The sequence below is a fragment of the Doryrhamphus excisus genome, chromosome 19 (assembly GCF_030265055.1).
Source record: "Doryrhamphus excisus isolate RoL2022-K1 chromosome 19, RoL_Dexc_1.0, whole genome shotgun sequence".
In the NCBI taxonomy this organism is placed as follows: Eukaryota; Metazoa; Chordata; class Actinopteri; order Syngnathiformes; family Syngnathidae; genus Doryrhamphus; species Doryrhamphus excisus.
This window is the reverse complement of record NC_080484.1, coordinates 368,175-390,308: the sequence shown is the minus strand read 5'-3', so window position 1 is coordinate 390,308 and position 22,134 is coordinate 368,175. Positions and strand designations below refer to the sequence as shown.

At 38.9% G+C, this 22,134-nt stretch overlaps 1 protein-coding gene across 1 annotated transcript in view; it reads right to left on the bottom strand.

The window, feature by feature from the left end:
- Window positions 1-897: 897 nt before the first annotated feature.
- pdzd8 (PDZ domain containing 8) overlaps window positions 898-22,134 on the bottom strand; it is a 39,543-nt gene continuing 18,306 nt past the window's right edge. The window contains exons 4-5 of the mRNA XM_058056143.1: window positions 7,477-7,639; window positions 898-5,690 (exon numbers count right to left, since the gene is read on the bottom strand). Coding sequence (XP_057912126.1) covers window positions 3,367-5,690; window positions 7,477-7,639 — 2,487 coding nt within the window. The 3' untranslated portion in view covers window positions 898-3,366. The remainder of the gene's footprint in view (window positions 5,691-7,476; window positions 7,640-22,134) is intronic.

The following is a 22,134-nucleotide window of genomic DNA, read 5'->3' as shown; positions in this document are numbered from 1 at the left end:
TTAGCATATTTATGCATATGTCATATCTTCCTCATTTCACAAGTGTAACAATACATGTTTTTGTCATCTTTTAAAAAATATATACCATATAGAGCAGGGGTGTCCAAAGTGCGGCTCGCAGCTTGTTTTTTATTGGCCCACGGCACTTGGTAGAAATAAAATTAAACTAAAAAAACGAGCAAAAATGGCAAAAATAAAGCACAATTTAAAGAACAGAAGCTGAAATTTTACAAGCTTTTTCTCATAAATATTTATTTCTTTTAAAATAATATTGGTAAATGTGAGCACGTCACCTGGGCTGCACGGTGGTCTGGTGGTTAGCATACATTTTAAGAATAAAGTCGTAAAATTATAAGAAAAAACTTGTAACTATGTTACAGGCTAACTTTTTTTCTCATAAATGTACAACTTTATTCTCAAAATTTATATTTATAATTTTCGGAATGAAGTCCACAGCAATGCCCAAAAAGGGAACTCAGATCTTTCGACATGCTAACCACCAGACCACCGTGCAGCACAGGTGCCCTACTCACATATCCGAACATTATTTAAAAAGTTGAAATATTTGGAAAATATTAAAAACAACAACAGCAAAAAAAAAAAAAAAAATAGCCAAATAGCTGGGAATAGTTAGGACACCCCTGAGCTATGTGGAGGGAAACGTGAAGTGGCACAGGATTGGCAAATGAGCGGAGAAATAAAAAGTGAAAATTATTTTTTTTGGGGGGGGGGGGGGGGGGGGGGACTCTTCCATTGATGAAAAAAGGCCAATGTTTACTGTCCAGGAATCTTCTAGACACACAGAGCAGAGATCAATAAATAAATAAATAAAGCTCACGACACGTTCGCACAAGATGGTGGCGACCAGTGGCGTCATTAGGCCTATTTTAGGGGGGCTTCAGATAATTTTTTTGTTTGTTTTTACAAAAAAAAATGTCTGACAAATTGTATATAATAGTGCAAAAGCTGGCTAATAAGCAAGCCAATAAGCAGGCTAATACTACTACTACTACTACTACTACTACTAGTAGTAGTAGTAATAATCAGAAGAATAATGATGATAGTAATAATAATAGGCTAATTAATAATATAATGATTATTATTAGAACATTTTAGGGGGGCTCCAGACCCCCTAAATAATTTTATATTGATCAAAAAAAAAGTTTTAATATTAGAACATTTTAGGGGGGGCTCCAGACCCCCTAAATAATTTTATATTGATCAAAAAATGTTTTTTTAATTTATTTACTTTTTTTTTTTAATCTCTGACAAATTTCATATAGGGCAAAAGCAGGCTAATAAGCAAGCCGATAAGCAGGCTAATCCTAGTAATAATCAGAAGAAAAATAATGATGATAGTAATAATAATAGGCTAATGAATAATATAATAATTATGAAAAAGAATAATGAATTGTAATAATGATTATGATATTATTGATGATTGTCTGGACAGAATGGTTTTGGAGCTTGTGTAGATTGTGTGTACTTGTGTAGATTGTGTGTACTTGTGTAGATTGTGTGTACTTGTGTACATTTAATGGTGGCCTAAAACTATTGAGTATCTCCACTAAATCTGTCCCGGTTCTTGTTCCTTATTTATTTATTTTTTATTTTTTTAATGTCTCATACATTCATTCATATCCTGTGCATCATCCCCCCCGTCCTCAGAACCTAGTGACGCCCCTGGTGGCGACCAACATGGGGGTCATCAACCCAAACAGGATGCGCCACACCACGTCTCCAAAGCACAATGGTCAGCGTAGCTTGTCGGATATTGCGTGTGACATTTAGGAAATAAACATGGATAGAATTGGAGGACGTATGAAACCAAACGTGACAAAAGATACAAATACGACCCCCTCCAATATTCACGCCGCAGCTGCTCAAATCCTCAAAAGCGTTTCTTCATAGAAAAACAGTCAACATGGAAAAGTACTCCCGAACCAAAACGTGAACGTTCATAAAATTCCCGCTTGTCGTCGGTCCGTGTCCCTTCAGGGTGCTTTTCTTTCTGCAGGATGGAACGTAACACAACGTACTTCCTCGTCGCTCCTTACAAACAACAACTGGGTGCACAATTATAGAATTATTACTATTTTTTATAATAATTATACATTTTTAATATTAATACAAACATTAATAAATAATTCTTTATAATTATAATTAGCTTTAAGGACATCACCTGAAGTCAAAGCACATCATTTGCACAAAAGTAATTTGTGCAAATGACTTAATAAACGGTCATTTCTTAAAAGTGGGCTAATAATTAACATCCCTGCTCATTTTAGTGTTTGTTTCAATAATTCTGTTTTGGTGTACAAATATAAATTATACTAATGGTTTCATTTCATTAGAACATGCATCAGATTCCAATTGAGTGCATCCCATAATCAGTTCCCAGTTCCACATGTCCAAAAGGAGTAGGAAGAAGCAAAGCTTATTAAATCCTACCCCTCCATCTGGTACTTTTACAATCACTAACTCTTACATTTGTTCACTTCCTGCTTTCATAATATTTTTTTTAATTTTTTTCATGTACCAAAGCACGAGGTGATATGACCATAAACTTTATTTCATTAATTTCATTTAAATTTTAAATTTAAATTTTTTTGTCACGTACCGAAGTACTCGGTGATATGAGCATCCAATGCCATAATGGGTACCATAGTGCGTGTCAATATAGCGATAGTTTAAGTTTAAGGAATTTTTTTTTTTTTTTTTTTTTTTTGTCATGGACCTCGTACTTTGGTACGTGACAAAAATAAAATTAAAAAAAAAAAAAATATATATATATATATATATATATATATATATAATTATATGCAACGTGTAAAGAAAACTTGTATGTTCAGAAATGCTATGTTGAAAATTCCTTTGGGAATACTTGGGAATATCTTGAAAAAACTTGTATGCATTATTTTGCGATTGGAGGAAATTTGGAATAAATTCTACCTTGTGCACCCAATTCCTGCGTGTGTTGTGTGTCATCATTCCACCCACAATGAATCTGAGCTGATTATTATTATTTTTTTTTTTTTTTTTTTGCCATGTGACCTTGAGAAAAAACTGAAAAAAAAAAACCGCGGGGAACACGCAACCCTTTAGATGTTCAAATGATAAAATATACATCTTGATCGGACATCACACCGGCAACACTTCCCTTTAAAACCCCCGATGCACGGACACAAAATGTGTGCAAAAACCAGTTATGAAATGAACAGCAATGTTCCCAAATATCCATAGTCTGCATTTCCCGTATGGACCGTTAAGACCTTCCCAAATGGACCACAGTGATCTTAAATCCCCTTCAAAAATCCACCAAAGTGTGACCAAAGTGTCCAAACATGTCCCCCCCCTGGCTGCGATTCAGTGGAGGGCTTCCACACAGATCTGTTCCTCAGTGATGTCGTCCAAGAGCTGGACCTCCACCGGGCTGCACATGTCGCTGTCGTAGACCTCCGCTCCCATCAGGGCCTCGTCCTCTAATCCATCTCCTTTGGCCTTGAAACACTGCTGCTCCGAAGGAGAGGTGCTTTCCACCGACTCCAAGTCCTCGATGCCCGCACGGTAGTGGATCATGAGCAGGGTGAGCGCCTGGAGTCTTTCCCCGGATTTGGACAAAGCCGAGCTAATCAGAACTTTCCGCCTGGGATCGGCCGTGTCTCGCTCTTCCAAGAGGAGAGCGTTGTTGTGCTCCAATTCCTGATCAATTTCCTGCTGCAGCTTATCCAGCATCAGTTCCAGTTTCTGCGAACGCTCGTCGGTGGGTAAACCTCGGTAGAGGTCGCGGCCGATTTCTTTCACGGCGATGAAGACGCTATCGTCTAAACCGCCTTCCTTGCGTACCAGTTTTCCGCTTCCGCCGCTGCCAGAAGGTTGCTTGGAGGGGCTGGCGCCGCTCGTGTAGGTCTCCGTATCGCTGCTTTCGTTGTCCGATGTGTTGGGGGTCTGTTTCGGGGAAGGGTCCACCGCTCCGGGTACCGCGTCAGCGACTTGCTCAACCAGACGAGTCTTCGGAACCTGGCGCAGATTAAGCAGCCGGGAGCTGGTGTTGATGATATGGCGGGTTAATCCGGTGGTGGCTCGGTTGATGGTGAACTTGGCCTCGGGGTCGGCGCCTCGACGCTCCGTTGCCGCCACACAGAAGGGATTTTCAGCGAGGCATTTTTCCTGGCATTTCTTGTGGCATACGTAGGCACAAATCATACACTGAGAAGCCGCCTTGGTCCACACTTTCTTTTTACAATATTCACACCAGGTCGGATTTTGGAATTGGGTGTCCTGGAAGTTGTGACGAACCTCGACGAGCTGCACGGCGCCGTACGCTAAGTCGTCGCCAGGCGCCGTGGCGATATGGTGGTCGCGGTCTTTGTCTCTGATTTCATCATCATGGACGCTGCCCTCTCGGTCTCTTTCCGCCAGTCCCGAGTAGTCCAAGTCGTCCCCCGATAGATAACAGAAATTCAGAGTAATGTCGCCGTAACACAGCTTCTCGTTGAAGCCCTTGTGGGTGCTCAAGCTGCGTAGCGCAGTGCGACTGACATTAGCTCGAGGCTCCGGGGGCCCGAGTCTAAATGTGCTCTGGTATTCCGCCGAGGATGTTGCCATACATTCGAGGGCGAGATGTTCCAGCTGAAGGCTGACATGACCCAGGCACAGCAAGCCGCCCAGCTTAAAGGGGTCCTTGCACCAAAGAGCCACGTTAAGGTACTTATGGTTGCTCTCCACGTCAAAAACTGCAGAAGCCTTAAGCCAACGTGCCGTTTGACTACGAAACATGGTTTCCGAAGATTCCCACAGGGAGTGATCTTCTAGACTGTCCCGTGTGCTGCAGGAACTCTCTGAAACTTTGTCCTTTGCCTGGTCGGGTTTGCTGCTGGTGACGGACGAGGCTGAAATGTCCTCGTTGGTGGACTTGGACTCTGTTGCTTTGATACCCGTCTTCTCAGTGCAAGACATGTCCTCGCCGGTTCCGGCCAGAGGAGCTTTCTCGGGAGATTTCTCAGCAGCGTTGACGGCGGTGGTCACAGTAGAAATGGCCGAAGTTGCGTTTGACGCAGAATCCACGCTGTCGGGGAGACTGCTTTCCGAGCAGGCAGACGACAACCGGATTTGAGGTCTCGGTGGAACAGGGGGTCGAGAAGGTGGAGGTGGAGGGGGTACTGTGGGACGTTGTAAACTATCTCCCGAATCGGTGTTTGTCTTCTGCCGCGAGGGTTTTGGGGAGTCTTTCGTTTGGGGCTTTAACGGGGACTGGAGACCCACTAGATTTAGTTTCCGGTTGAGGATGGGGGATATGGTGCCAAGAGGTTTAGAAGCCAAGGTGGCCACGGTTCTTTTGGGGCTTTGGTTTACCGTGAGTAATAAATCCTCCTTTGTATCACTTCCGCCGACGGGGACGACATTCTGGCTGGGCTTGGAGTCCACAATCAACTCTTCAAATTCCGAGTCCATGTCTTTAGAGTCGGGCATGTCAGACAAGGTGGTGATGGGGGCTGGGTCTTCTTCATACCCCCCTGGCTGGGATATGAAACCCGGTTCTTCCAGCTGGCCAAATCCCTCCTGAAGTGTTCCCAAGCTTCCCAAGGAGGGGGCTTGGTGGCAAACTGGCCTCTCATACAGGACCACGACCCGGTCTCCGGCCTGCTTTAGCAGTTTGGGCACTTGAACTGATGAGGTCACTTTGACACCTGGCAACATAAACAATTTTTAGGATTTTATTTTTCAAATGTTTAAATAAATACATTTCACGAGTGTAACAATACATGTTTTTGTTGTAAAATTTCTTTTAAAAATATATACCATATAGAGCAGGGGTGTCCAAAGTGCGGCCCGTAGCTTGTTTTTTTATTGGCACAGTGTAGAAATAAAATTAAACTAAAAAAAACAAGCAAAAATAGAGCAAAATTTAAAGAACAGAAGCTGAAATTTTACAAGCTTTTTCTCATTAATATTTCTTTCTTTTAAACTTTCTTTTGAAATAATATTCATAAATGTGAGCACGTCACCTGGGCTGCACGGTGGTCTGGTGGTTAGCATACATTTTAAGAATAAAGTCGTAAATTTATAAGAAAAAACTTACAAGCTAACTTTTTTTCTCATAAATGTACAACTTTATTCTCAAAATTTATATTTATAATTTTCGAAATGAATTCCACAGCAATGCCCAAAAAGGGAACCCAGATCTTTCGACATGCTAACCACCAGACCACCGTGCAGCACAGGTGCCCTGCTCACATTATTAAACATTAATATTAAACATTACATTAAATATAACATTAAACATTATTTTAAAAGAAAGTTGAAATATTTGGAAAATATTAAAAACAACAACAGCAAAAAAAAAAAATAGCCAAATAGCTGGGAATAGTTAGGACACCCCTGAGCTATGTGGAGGGAAACGTGAAGTGGCACAGGATTGGCAAATGAGCGGAGAAATGAAGAAAAGTGATTTTTTTATTTTTTTTTTTTGGGGGGGGGGGGGGGGGACTCTCCCATTGCTGAAAAAAGGCCAATGTTTACTGTCCAGGAATCTTCTAGACCAGGGGTGGGCAAACTTTTTGACTCGCGGGCCGCATTGATATAACAAAATTTCAAAATAATAAAACAAAATAAAATAATAATAAACAAAATAATAACAAAATATAACAATATTATTATATATAATTAATATAAATTAGCACTAATATAATAAATATAATAATCATAATAGTTATAATAATAATATAATAATTATTATTTTAATTTTTATTATAATAATAATATAATAATTATTATTTTAATGTTTATTATTATTATGTGCTTGTGTCTCTTTTTTCAGGAGCACTTTGTAAACAACAGACCATGTCAAACAACGAGTTGACTTTAAATTAAATACTTTGGAAAGATTGGGCGGGCCGTATTCAAACACTTGGCGGGCCGGATGTGGCCCCCGGGCCGTAGTTTGCCCACCCCTGTTCTAGCCACACAGCTACATACACTACCACTCAAAAGTTTGGGATCACTTGGAATATTTTTTTTGTCCAGTCTGAGATCTGGCTTTTTCTTGGCAGTTCTACCAACCACACACTCTCAGATATTTGTGCATCGTTTTTGTGTCCTTGTTAGACCCAGTTTGTGCTGCTCTTTGAAGGGAGTAGTTAACAGCATGGTAAGAGATTTTAGTTGAGATTTTTAGATGTCTTTTCTAATCATCTATTAGCCTTATAAAATGATCAACTTGTTGTTGATAGTAGGCCTCTATGCAATCATCTCATTCATTTTTATTGTTTGGGAAATGGAAAAAAAATATTTCTAAATGCATGAAATTTTGTATTTTTTTTTTAAACTCCCAAACTTTTGAGCGGTATTGTATAATAAGCCAAAATACTTGCAAAAACATTTCAAACTTCCAATTGAAAAGTCAAGATTGTGGAACGTTAATATCACCAATGCGCTCAAGACCAAAGAGCAAACCCGACACGAGTCATCTCAGACCTCCGATTGCGATGAGGCGATCTCCTCGCTGCAGGTCTGCCAGGGCTGCAGGGGAGTTGGGCGTGACCGTCTCAATGCTGACATGAACCGCATCACCCTCGCTGGCAGGCACGTGTCGGAACGTCATTCCCACGCTCCCACACGGACCCTTGATGACCTCCGTCTGCATACGACAAAAATCAACCAAAAATAATGAATACGTTATGATGATTATATGCCACATTTCAAAAATAATAATCACCATTATTATTGTACATGCATGCATGTTAAATGTGGGGAATACTGTCATTCATCGTCAGGATCATCGGGCCCATATTTGTGTTCTTTACTTGAATCGGGATTGGCCGATATGCGAATTGACTTGAATAAAAGGTAGCATGTCTTCCAAATGACAGACATATCGGGGACCAAAACTGCCAAAATAATAAATAAATAAATAAAAGTGAAAATAAAAACAAAAATGAAAAAAAAAAATCAAAAAATTAAATACAAAAAAATTAATATAAATGGAAATAAAAACAAAAATAAAAAAATATATACATAAATAAATAAAAGCAAAAATAAATACAAAAATAAAAAACAAGATTCAAAAATTAAAAATAAATACAAAAATAAATATATAAATAGAATGACATATCAATAAATAAATAAAAGCACTCTGCTCTCATATGTATTTATTTCATGCTGCAGACAATGTCAGCTTGAAATGCAGAAGGAAAAACTATTCAAATGAGGGGGCGGTCCTAAGTGTGTCTTGGGTTGAACTGTTCGCCTATTGGTTGATCTCCGCCATTCTACGGTGCAGTGTTCTCTCGCTCACACCGAGCAGGTGGGCTATTTCGTGGATTTTCAGACCCGCCAACAAGTAAGTTTCCACGGCTTGCATGGACGGCTCCAGCGATGGACGACCAACTTGTCCACTGTCACCAGAACCGTCAAGCTGACATTGTCTGCTGCATGAAATAAATACATATGAGAGCAGAGTGCTTTTATTTATTTATTGATATGTAATTCTATTTATATTTTTATTTTTGTATTTATTTTTACATTTATTTTTGTATTTATTTGTAATTTTATTTATTTATTTATGTATATATTTTTTATTTTTGTTTTTATTTCCATTTATATTTATTTTTTTGTATTTAATTTTTGGATTTTTTTTCATTTTTGTTTTTATTTTCACTTTTTTAAATTTATTTATTTATTTATTATTTTGGCAGTTTTGGTCCTCCATAATAAACAACTCCGCACTGAAAGGCTTCTAAGTCCATCACTGACATCTTCGTCTGCTATGACTCAAAGCAAAAGTGGCAATCCAGTTTGAGAAGTGCAATTAAACCCTACCCCCGCCTCACTGAATTACAGACCCGGCTCACAAGTCACGTATCCCGCATTACATCTGCTGTGATGCAGAGGTGGCCTGCGTCAGGACCAACAGCTTGTCTGGAAAATGGCCGTCCTGTTTCATAGACACTCATACATGTTATGACACTAGCGACACTAATTCATTACGTTTGGTCGGAGAAATTTGTTAGGTTAATCGGGGTTTTAACTTGCGGCCATGTGGGTTTTCTGGGGGTTCATGAGGACCAGATAAATGACAATTATTGAAAATAATAACTTACACAGAACAGATTGTTGGGTTGTTGTTGTTTTTTTTTGCATTGTTGACTCAAAGTTTATTTATTAATCCCTTTGCATTCCGGGATTTTTGGCTAAAATCGCTAAAAAAATAGTTTTAATTCTTACCCAATCCTATTAAAAATTTGATAAAGATACTACAAAAATTGTGTATTTCACACAGGTTTTGTTAAAGTTAGTTTCAGCCGTTTCACAGGGGTCCCAAAGTCTTCACTAGCTCCATGCAAGAACAGAACAATCGAGAACTTCCATCCATCCATTTTCTATACCGCTTATCCTCATGCTGGAGCCTATCCCAGCTGTCTTCGGACGAGAGGCAGGGTACACCCTGGACTGGTGAACTTGATTCAAGAAAAATTGAACCGACACATGTATATCAAAGAAGGGACATTTTTGTTTGTTTTGGGGGTTTAGTGACCCCCAACAGGAAAAATTATATTATACATAGAATGAATCTTTCTTTGAAGTCCAATTGCACCAAAGAAGAAGTCAACTTGACCTAAGGATGTACACTGAGGTTCTGCTTACATGGAATGTTTTGCTAAATTCGGTAAATGTGAAACAAGTGGAACCTTGGTTAGCGTCATTAGCGTTTGTGCACCAACCCCAATGTGTGAGCTGTTGGGGTGTAATAAGATCCCAACGGAGAGTGACTGGTGAACTTGATTCAAGAAAAATTTAACCGACACAGGTATATCAAAGAAGGGACATTTTTTGTTTGTTTTGGGGGTTTAGTGACCCCCAAAAGGAAAAATTATATTATAGAATAAATCTTTCTTTGATGTCCAATTGCACCAAAGAAGTCAACTTGACCTAAGGATGTACACTGAGGTTCTGCTTACATGGAATGTTTTGCTAAATTCGGTAAATGTGAAACCTTGGTTAGCGTCATTAGCGTTTTTGCACCAACCCCAATGGGTGAGCCGTTGGGGTGTAACAAGATCCCAACGGAGAGTGACTGGTGAACTTGATTCAAGAAAAATTGAACCGACACATGTACATCAAAGAAGGGACATTTTTTGTTTGTTTTGGGGGTTTAGTGACCCCCAAAAGGAAAAATTATATTATAGAATAAATCTTTCTTTGATGTCCAATTGCACCAAAGAAGAAGTCAACTTGACCTAAGGATGTACACTGAGGTTCCGCTTACATGGAATGTTTTGCTAAATTTGGTAAGTGTGAAACAAGTGGAACCTTGGTTAGCGTCATTAGCATTTTTGCACCAACCCCAATGGGTGAGCTGTTGGGGTGTAACAAGATCCCAACAGAGAGTGACTGGTGAACTTGATTCAAGAAAAATTGAACCGACACATGTATATCAAAGAAGGGACATTTTTTGTTTGTTTTGGGGGTTTAGTGACCCCCAAAAGGAAAAATTATTTTATAGAATGAATCTTTCTTTGAAGTCCAATTGCACAAAAGAAGAAGTCAACTTGACCTAAGGATGTACACTGAGGTTCCGCTTACATGGAATGTTTTGCTAAATTCGGTAAGTGTGAAACAAGTGGAACCTTGGTTAGCGTCATTAGCATTTTTGCACCAACCCCAATGGGTGAGCTGTTGGGGTGTAACAAGATCCCAACGGAGAGTGACTGGTGAACTTGATTCAAGAAAAATTGAACCGACGCATGTATATCAAAGAAGGGACATTTTTGTTTGTTTTGGGGGTTTAGTGACCCCCAAAAAGGATAAATTATATTATAGAATGAATCTTTCTTTGAAGTCCAATTGCACAAAATAAGAAGTCAACTTGACGTAAGGATGTACACTGAGGTTCTGCTTACATGGAATGTTTTGCTAAATTCGGTAAGTGTGAAACAAGTGGAACCTTGGTTAGCGTCATTAGCGTTTTTGCACCAACCCCAATGGGTGAGCTGTTGGGGTGTAACAAGATCCCAACGGAGAGTGACTGGTGAACTTGATTCAAGAAAAATTGAACCGACACATGTATATCAAAGAAGGGACATTTTTTGTTTGTTTTGGGGGTTTAGTGACCCCCAAAAGGAAAAATTATTTTTTATTAATTATTATTTTTTATTTTATTATTTAATTATATTATAACATCTACTGTGCCGTACTTTGGACGCCACTGGTAAACAAGATTTTATTTGAGGTGTCCACCAAACAAACAGTAGCACTATTTTAAACTCACCCTGGACATGAAAAGACGGTGGACCGGGACCTTCAAAAGTGGTTCCACTGAACCGTCCACACATTAGATGCAAAGCTTCCTTTGTGAATAATTCTGGTGAAGGCGGGCCATAGCTTTCATCAGATCCTTGTCGGGTTCTGTGACTCACAAAAGGTCGAGAGCGGCTGCTCAAGTCAAACGTGACGGTGGACAAAGTGAGGGGGAGGGGATGGAAAATGAAAAGAGTACAGGTGCTGTGGTATAAAAAGGAGAGCCAGTGCGACGTGGGTCGATGGAGACAGATGACTGTAATTTCCCCTGCAGTCATTCGTTACGCTTCTGGTGGAAGTCCGTGATTGAGTTAGGCTTGGCATGAAGAAGCTGATGGTCCACACGAGATGGCAAGAAGGGAGGATGAAGAGGGGCTCAATGGATGATGGACAGACCGGATCCACGCTTATGGAACAAAAGCCTTAACACCAAACCGAGTTTATCCACATTCATTTACAAGATGCTAAAATGGAATGACGCCATTTCTTTGATCAGGACCCCAATACGGGGGTACCTCACCAAATCCAAGAGGATTTCTTTGTGGAAATGTTATTAATTTTCCCCCTATTGTTGACAACAACAATAATCTTTTGTACCACAATGAAACGAGAGGCTTTGTCAAATATATTCCAATACCAAAAGTTTGACAGAAAACCTAGTACAAAAAGTCAGCTACTGCGTAGTCTATGTACAATATATTCCAAGAAATAAAAGCCACGCCATGGAAGGTTAGCGCTTCTGCTTGTAAATACATCTTGCTCACCACAAACGGGTTGCGTTTGTGTCCTCCAGGACAAACCTAATCTGATCTGGCTTTGTTAGAGTGCTTCCATAAACACAGCCAGTAAAAAAAAAAAAATGGAGACTAAAGGTCCAGTCAACTTCACAGCACACAAAGACTATTATTCTGTGAAGTAGGCTGTTCAATCAATCAATCAATCAATCAATCAATCAATCAATCAATCGATCGATCGATCGATCGATCAGATGAACTTAGTAAGGAATTATACACAATTATTTAATGTAAAGGATGGTGCATGACCTCCGGATCATGGTGTAGAAATTAGGGATCCACCCATATGATTTTTTTCCATCACCCTTATTTGTGATATTTGTGGCCGATACTGCCTTTGCTCCCTCAATTTACATGAAAAAATGATAATGATAACAAATATTTATTGAAATGTAAACACGGTAGGATGCAGCGTTCTTAAACACACATTTAAACGGCATTATCAATTTTGCATTATCAATTATTCAACCATGTGCAAAACATTTCTGTCGTAGTTTAAGTTTAGCTGATAGCTCTAATAACCTGGTCTCCTAGCTGTGAGGTCTGCACGCTAACCACTCGCCCACCGTACAGCCCGGGCAGATCATTTAGAAATATAGATTTTTATTAACCTGAGCATGTGTTTCATGTGGTTGATGTTTTCAGGGACTAATCAGGGACTTTCAGGGATTAATCGATGCATGGAAAAACTATTTTCTCAATTAATCGATTACAGAAATAATCGTTTAACTCAGCCTTAGTTGTGATTCACCACTCTTAGTAGTGTGGGAGGGGTACCGCGACTGCGTGTACGTCTCCTCCGGCAACACAAAGCTGCCCAGCAGATGCCTGTCTGTAAATCACGCGGCGGAAAAATATATCGGCGAACCCATGCGTGTATCGGCCGATACCGATTCAAATAAAGAACGCAAATATTGGCCCGATATATCGGTCGATCCTTAGTAGAAATATCAATATGCCCTTTCTTTGATGCACTAAGCTGGACTATATTAGTATTTGGCAGGGCAAGCTGGTAGAAAGCTGGAGTGACAGGCCTGACTGGGACGACCACGACAACCACGACGACCAGGCGTGGAAAACATGGTGGCCGTACTGTGTGAACAGCTGACAGCAGTCTTGTAGGTGCTGAGCGACCCTCATTACGGCAGCACCGTCGCTGTGTGTGCAGCTGCCCGACTGGCAACAATGACCACGTCTTTGGTTTTTGTCTGACCTCTCAGAGGTGAAATGGAAAATGATGTAACACTGTTTTTAAAATATGCCGATGGAAAATACAATATGACAAATAAATAAAATGAGGCATACAAATATAATCTGCTGACTTTAAATTGTGGAGTTTCTTTATTGATTAAAGATAACTTGCAATTAGTTTATCCAATAGAGGCGTCCCAACATGAGATGACGTACAAGACCTGGTCCACAAGACAAGGTTTGAACATTCATTCATTCATTTTCTAACGCTTATCCTCACGAGGGTCACGGGCATGCTAGAGCCTATCCCAGCTGTCTTGGGGCGATCCCAGCCAATCACAGGGCACATATAGACAAACAACCATTCACACTCACATTCATACCTATGGACAATTTGGAGTGGCTAATTAACCTAGCATGTTTTTGGAATGTGGGAGGAAACCGGAGTACCCGGAGAAAACCCACGCATACACGACGAGATGCCCGAGGGTGGAATCGAACTCGGGTCTCTAGGCGGTATACAAAATGGACGTCTGCACGGTGATTGAGTGGTTAGCGTGCAGGCGGTTTGAGCATTAATAGAAAAAAAAAAGTACAATAACAAACATCCATCCGTCCATTTTATATGCCGCCTATCTTCACCAGGATTTCGAGGGTATGCTGGAGCCTATCCCAGCTGACTTAGGTCGAGACGCAGTTCGAGATTCTGGACAAATAAACGTATTTATTTAACTGAGGGACAAAACAATGCAGGTGTTTTTTTTAATGTTTATTATCCGTCAAACTGACCCTAAATGACATTATTGTCAACATTTTTAGAGACCGAAAAAAACTTACATACACTCCCCTCCAAAAGTTACAAAATATAAATATATGAAATCAGGGGTGCTCACACTTTTTCAGCATGCGAGCTACTTTTAAAATGAGCGAGTCAAAATGATCTACCCACTACAAAAATGCAAAACATCTATTTATTTTCAAATGTATTGAGGATTATTTGTACGTACAATGTATGTTGATGTACCTTACATAACCAAATGAGCCAATATTGCAAAACACACATAATTAACTATTAACATTTTTTGTAATTACCTGAGTTTACTTTGATGACTTGCACTGAATTGAACCAGCCAGGGATGCATAGTCCGGACAGTAGCTGCTGATAGCCAGCCTCAAGCACACTTCCAAATGTTTATCAGTCATGGATAATATCCGTATCATAATATCCGTATAATATTCCATATCCGTATGGAAGTCATATGTTTTTTGCCTTTTTACTTGGTCCAGTTTTTGCCTTTTTACTTGGTCCAGCTCCTTCACTCATTTTAGTGACCATAAACTTTAGCGAGGGCTTTAAAATCTGACGCAATTCGCCGACTAGCTTAGCACTTTGCATCGTTGTTTACGCATGAGCGGTGACCTAAAGGTCAAAATTCAGTTGTCATCTGATTGGTTGTCCTGTATGTCAATCAAGTAACGGGGATGGATGATAGGCTGACATGGTAAGTTCTGCTGCACTTAGAGACGTTGTTTGATTTGATTGGTCGCCCGAAGGGCAACATTCAGTTGTCATCTGAATGGCTGCCCTGTATGTCAATCAAGTGACGGCATTGATGCTGGGATGATATTTTTTTAATGTCACGCCGCGATCGACCAGCGATCGACCAGTACCACCTCCGCGATCGACCGGTAGCTCGCGATCGACTTAATGAGCACCCCTGTATTAAATTATGTATAACATCATTCATGTTGCGGAATTGCTATTTGTGACATGTATGTTCTCACAGGCAATTGGTATTGTCTGTCAAATGCTGGCTGTCAGCATTAATAGCTCCAACGTGGACTTGAACAATGGCAGTTCTACCTAATGGCAGTTTGTCTTATCCACTTGTCTTTGTAGGTTTACGTCAGGGCTGTCCGGCTGTCCTTTGATATCTACAATAAATCATCTATTCATAATACAAAAAAATGTTACACATATTTAAAGACAAACTTTGTGTTTTTTTAGTTATTATTATCAATATTTTTTTTCTAGCTGCATTTTTCTACTTTTGCTGGGATTTTGTTTATTTTAAGTCTTCAACGAGCCACGTTCAACAGATTTCGCCAGTAAAGTGTTGCGGTCGGGGGTTGGGTTACATTATGGAGGGGTTTATGCAGCTTTCTGAAACAGAGGTGGAGCTCCATTCCCGCTTGCTCATCGCCTTGTATTTAATTATCGCATAAATAAATACATGATGCAGCTAGGGTTGAGGCATCGAGCATCGACTGGAACCGGTTCTGACATTCCGATTCTCCCGGAACTGTGCCTACGTTCGGTGATTGGCCATGTCGAGTGAACGTTTGTGTTCATCCGTTTCAACCACAAAAAGTGTGCAAAGGGACTTTATTTTGGCTGAAATTGCGCAAAAAAAATATGATGGCTGCTCCACTCAGCCCCTTTGTATTGACTTGTGGACTCCTATAGAGCAGTTACACACCATAACCAGAAAAGAACATTTCCGAGAGCTTCCAGAATCTGCACCTATTCCAGCTGTATTTCCTGGAAATACTGGAATTTTGGCATGGTTTGATACCATAATACAACATTCTAACTGTATTTATAGGTCAGAAAAGTGGGAAAAACCTCATGGGTCCCCTTTTGGGTAACTTTGATCAAATGCAGGGTGACTACAGCTTCTGCTTAGACAGAAAAAAAACCTGCCACACATCACTTGCTGATACTGGGTTGGATTGCAAGGTTTATAGTGTGCGTTAAGCGCTTAATGTGCGGTTCCAATACTGTCTTGAACACTGCAACTTCCATATTACTTATATTAGCATGCATAGTTCACAGTGTGATTAGCTTCTGGCCGCCATGTTTCTCCAAATGAGAAAATGTGTCACATTTACGGCAGCATGCTTTCTGGTCTCTGAGCAACAACAACAACAACAACAAGAAAATAAAAAAATAACAGAACTGAGAGGCACCTGCAGGCAGGATGTAAAACGCACAATTTGCCATTTATGTCAGCAAATCCAGCCTCTCTTTTATCTGGACTGCTGCAGAGAACTAATGAAAGGTTAATATGCTGAAATGGCGGCTAGCGGCTAGCGCTACTTTACCATTCTTTTACCGCAGAACAGACACAAAAGACACATTTTCCTCTGCCTTTCATCCCAATCACCATCTACAGTACACTGGAGAATGCGTTTGAGTCATCTGCCTCACTCTTGCACCCCCACCCCACACACCCGCCGACAACTCATACCATACAATACTATTTGTAGTAAAGTGCAACCTTGGTTAGCGTCATTAGCGTTTTTGCACCAGCCCCTAAGGGTGAACCGTTGGGGTTTAACAACAAGATCCTGTGAGAGTAAAACAAATTGAACCGACACAGGCATATCAAAGAAGGGACATTTTTGTTTTTTGGGGGGTTTAGTGACCCCCAAAAGGGTAAATTATATGATAGAATGAATCTTTCTTTGAAGTCCAATTGCACCAAAGAAGAGGTCAACTTGACCTAAGGATGTACATTGAGGTTCTGCTTACATGGAATGTCGTGCTAAATTCGGTAAACGTGAAACCTTGGTTAGCGTCATTAGCGTTTTTGCACCAGCCCCTAAGGGTGAACCGTTGGGGTGTAACAACAAGATCCTGTGAGAGTAAAAAAAATTGAACCGACACAGGCATATCAAAGAAGGGACATTTTTGTTTTTTGGGGGGTTTAGTGACCCCCAAAAGGGTAAATTATATGATAGAATGAATCTTTCTTTGAAGTCCAATTGCACCAAAGAAGAAGTCAACTTGACCTAAGGATGTACACTGAGGTTCTGCTTACATGGAATGTCTTGCTAAATTCGGTTAATGTGAAACAAGTGAAACCTTGGTTAGCGTCATTAGCGTTTTTGCACCAGCCCCAAATGGTGAACCGTTGGGGTTTAACAACAAGATCCTGTGAGAGTAAAACAAATTGAACCGACACAGGCATATCAAAGAAGGGACATTTTTGTTTTTTGGGGGGTTTAGTGACCCCCAAAAGGGTAAATTATATGATAGAATGAATCTTTCTTTGAAGTCCAATTGCACAAAAGAAGAGGTCAACTTGACCTAAGGATGTACACTGAGGTTCTGCTTACATGGAATGTCTTGCTAAATTCGGTAAATGTGAAACAAGTGAAACCTTGGTTAGCGTCATTAGCGTTTTTGCACCAGCCCCAAAGGGTGAGCCGTTGGGGTGTAACAAGATCCTGTGAGAGTAAAACTGTCTTCGGGCGAGAGGCGGGGTACACCCTGGACTGGTGAACTTGATTCAAGAAAAATTGAACCGACACATGTATATCAAAGAAGGGACATTTTTGCTTGTTTTGGGGGTTTAGTGACCCCCAAAAAGGATAAATTATATTATAGAATGAATCTTTCTTTGATGTCCAATTGTACAAAAGATTGTACTACTAGTAGTAGTAGTAGTAGTAGTAGGCTAGTATTAGTCTGCGTATTGGCTTGCTTATTAGCCTGCTTTTGCCCTATTATATACAATTTATATAAAATCAGAGATTTTGTTTTGTAAAAAAAAAAATCAATGAAAAAAAAATCAATAAAAAATATCAAATTATTTAGGGGGACTTAAGAACATTTTAAAATAGGCCTAATGACGCCATTGGCCCTTGGAAAAAAAACATGCTAGGTTAATTAGCCACTCCAAATTGTCCATTGGTATGAATGTGAGTGTGAATGGTTGTTTGTCTATATGTGCCCTGGGATTGGCTGGCCACCAGTCCAGGGTGTACCCCGCCTCTCGCCCCAAGACAGCTGGGATAGGCTCCAGCAACCCTCGTGAGGATTAGTGGTAGAAAATGAATGAATGAATTAACATTTTCTATGGACAAAATAATAATAATAATAATAATCAACTTCTACTGATTTTTACTCCACTCCCACATAAAAATGAAGTGGACATTTTCGGGGGATTTGTCATGTTTTTATATATAAAAAAAAACAATTAATGTGCACATGAATGCATTTTTGATGGAAAATGAGTCGTCACGTTTTCATGCAATCAAGGAACAGATGTCATTTCTTGATTTCTTGTGATTGGTTGATTAGGAACCAATCATGAACCAAAATGCTGACATCATTAAAAATCCTGCGTTTTTATTCATTCAGAGATATAAATGTGGAAGGGGTAAAAAAACAAACAAACACACAATAAAGTGCGTACACGTTTTTGTGTGATCATTCAAGCAACAATATTGAGCTGAATCCATTTTACCAGCTGTGTGTAGACATGACAATATGTATGGAGAAGGAAGCAGTCAAGTGAAGGTAACGCGTATTGTTGAAGCAGTCAACGAGGGCAGCATGACAGACAGCCGGGATAGACGATCATCGCATGGTGCTCGGCTGAACATCCAGGGGGGGAGGGGGTGCGTGCGAGATGTACTGGTGGGGGTCGAGCACATCTTTTTCCCTGTGACTGCGCTGTGACTGCGCTGTGACTGCGCTGCTCGGTAATTGAACGTAATACCACATGTCAGATGGATTTGTGTATGGTTATAGGGTACAAGTCGCCGCAAGGCAAGTGCACAGCAATTCCCTGCCATGTCCAATTAGCAACCCTTGTGCTGATGAGAGAGGCTGAAGGGTGGGAAGCACAGTCAGGAGCTGCTCAGGCGTTTGCGTACATCGGCACCTATTATACCAGGGGTGGGCAAACTACGGCCCGGGGGCCACATCCGGCCCGCCAAGTGTTTCAATATGGCCCGCCTGTTTTTTCCAAATATTTCATTTGAACTCAACGTACAACCTGGCGTCGTGGCTTGGGCCAACTTTTTGATGGTTGAGGTAGCTGCTTTATCAATTTCGTTATTTCGTTATTTGTGGTCTGTTGTTTACAAAATACTCCTGGAAAAAGGAGCACAAGCACAATAATAGTAATAATAATAATAATAATGTTGTCAATAATGATAATAATACTACTATTATATTAATATTTTTGTTAATAATATCAATATAATAATGATAGTAATATTACAAAATACTCCTGGAAAAAGGAGCACAAGCACAATAATAGTAATAATAATAATAATAATAATAATGTTGTCAATAATGATAATAATACTACTATTATATTAATATTTTTGTTAATAATATCAATATAATAATGGTAGTAATATTACAAAATACTCCTGGAAAAAGGAGCACAAGCACAATAATAGTAATAATAATAATAATAATAATAATAATGTTGTCAATAATGATAATAATACTACTATTATATTAATATTTTTGTTAATAATATCAATATAATAATGATAGTAATATTACAAAATACTCCTGGAAAAAGGAGCACAAGCACAATAATAGTAATACAAATAATAATAATAATAATAATAATGTTGTTGTCAATAATGATAATAATACTACAATTATATTAATATTGTTGTTAATAATATTAATATAATAATGGTAGTAATATTATTATTATTAACAAAATAATAATATAATAATAAACACTTTTGAGGCTAAGAGTTAGCTCAGTAGGAACATTAATGTGCAGGCTATGGGATCAACATAGCAAGCTAACTAGTTAGCAAAAAAATGCACCACTTCCACACGGAAGGGGAGGAGAACATTTTTCCATTCTATCACGCCAAAGGCCGACTCCGTGCAATGTTAAGGTCGTGTAATCTAAGATAATGTAACATTACTAATATTTTTGTACTAATAATTAGCCACGGACAACCATGAAACAGCCATCATTCATTCATTCATTCATTCATTCATTCATTTGAGAAAAACCAAGGTAGAGTTGGAACGGTGACGGATTCAATTGCGTGTCTGTGTCTTCCAAAAAAAATAAAAAATCACTTTGTCACTTGAATTTTAAGCTGCCTTTTCATGCATCATAAATCGATTTCAAAAGCATTAAGAACAAAGAGGTTGCTATGGAAACACATGCAAACAAAAAAGCAGCTTTGCCTAATTTGCACTTCTATGAGAAGCCACAAGGGCTCGGTCGCCCACACCATCCTTTCTGGCATCATCAATGTCCCTGCATTGAAAAACGATCGTCCTGCGTTCGCTCGCTAAAGCCGTGAAACTGAAACTACTCGCTTCTAATGTACCTGCAATTCTTGTCAGAGAGGAAGAGGAAGTCGCCCGTCATCCATTTCCACGGTTATCAAATTGGCATTTGGGTGTTTCTTTGCCTTTGAAAACCAACGCCTGTCAATCAAGCAAGCACAGAGCTATCTTATTTCCTCCTCAAGGAACACATGGCTCGGATGAGATGTTGGGACGCCATGTCACCGCTTGGCCTCATTTTCTTATCATTAAATGCACTCTCATCCCATTTGCAGCCAACTGTACCCAACTCATCTATTCAAAGCTGCAATTCCAAACAGAACAACCAAACATAATCGTCACTTTCATTTGCATAACCAAAATAAACCTAAATAAAACTAAAATCATGCTGTTCGCTAAAAGCAGAAAGGACACGCACCAGCAAATACAAATAGACGGTGTAGACATTGAAAGGGTGAAGGAAAATACATTTCTGGGGATCACAATAGATGAAAATATGATCTGGAAACCTCATATTACAAATATACAACATAAGGTGGACAGAAATATTTCAATATTGAACAAAGCTAAATTTGTTCTCAATCAGAAATCACTCCACACTCTTTATTGCTCTCTGGTTCTACCATATCTTACTTATTGTGTGGAAATATGGGCTAATAACTATAAAAGCAATCTTCACTGGCTAAATGTACTGCAAAAAAGGTCAGTAAGGATAATTCATAATGCCGCCTACAGAGAACATACTAACTCCTTATTTGTAAAATGACAAATACTTCAACTTGCTGATATAGTTCATCTTCAAACAGCTGTTTTTAAATTTTATTTTGAATTTTTAATAATTTTAAATTTAAAAAACATTTATAACAATAATATTTAATAATATTTTTTTAATAATTACAAAAATTAATAAAAAAAAAACTTAAACTATATTAGGAAAGCAGGAAGTGAACAAATGTAACAGTTACTGATTGTAAAAGTACCAGATGGAGGGGTAGGATTTAATAAGGTCATATCACCTATAACCCTAACCCTAACCCTAACCCTAACCCTAACCCTTGTAAAAATAAAAATAAAAATAAAAAAATAAAAAAAAAATAATAAAAATAAAAATAAAAATAAAAATAAAAATAAAAATAAAAATAAAAATAAAAATAAAAATAAAAATAAAAATAAAAATAAAAATAAAAATAAAAATAAAAATAAAAATAAAAATAAAAATAAAAATAAAAAACAACTTAAACTATATTAGGAAAGCAGGAAGTGAACAAATGTAAGAGTTAGTGATTGTAAAAGTACCAGATGGAGGGGTAGGATTTAATAAGCTTTGCTTCTTCCTACTCCTTTTGGACATGTGGAACTGGGAACTGATTATGGGATGCACTCAATTGGAATCTGATGCATGTTCAAATGAAATTAAATCATTACCATTACCATTACCATTAATTGAACTGCAATGCGCATACTTAATAATAATAATAATAAACTCAACTAGGACCATCGCTGTAAATAAAAGTGATGTAAGACACATCGACGTCATGAGAGCTTTCTGATCCAAAAATGGAACATTCACGGTCATCTCAAATGAAATCAAGAGCTTGTTTTATGTCTCAGACTTTGAAGTTATGCAAGTTACATAATGAAGACGCCAAACGCTGGTTCAATAAAACAAAAGGTCATGCACTACTAAAAAAGCTATGATTTGGAATCCAAGCCAAATAAATACACCAATGGCTATCTACATTGTCAAGTATCTGTGGTTACGTACAGTATGTGACTAATGAG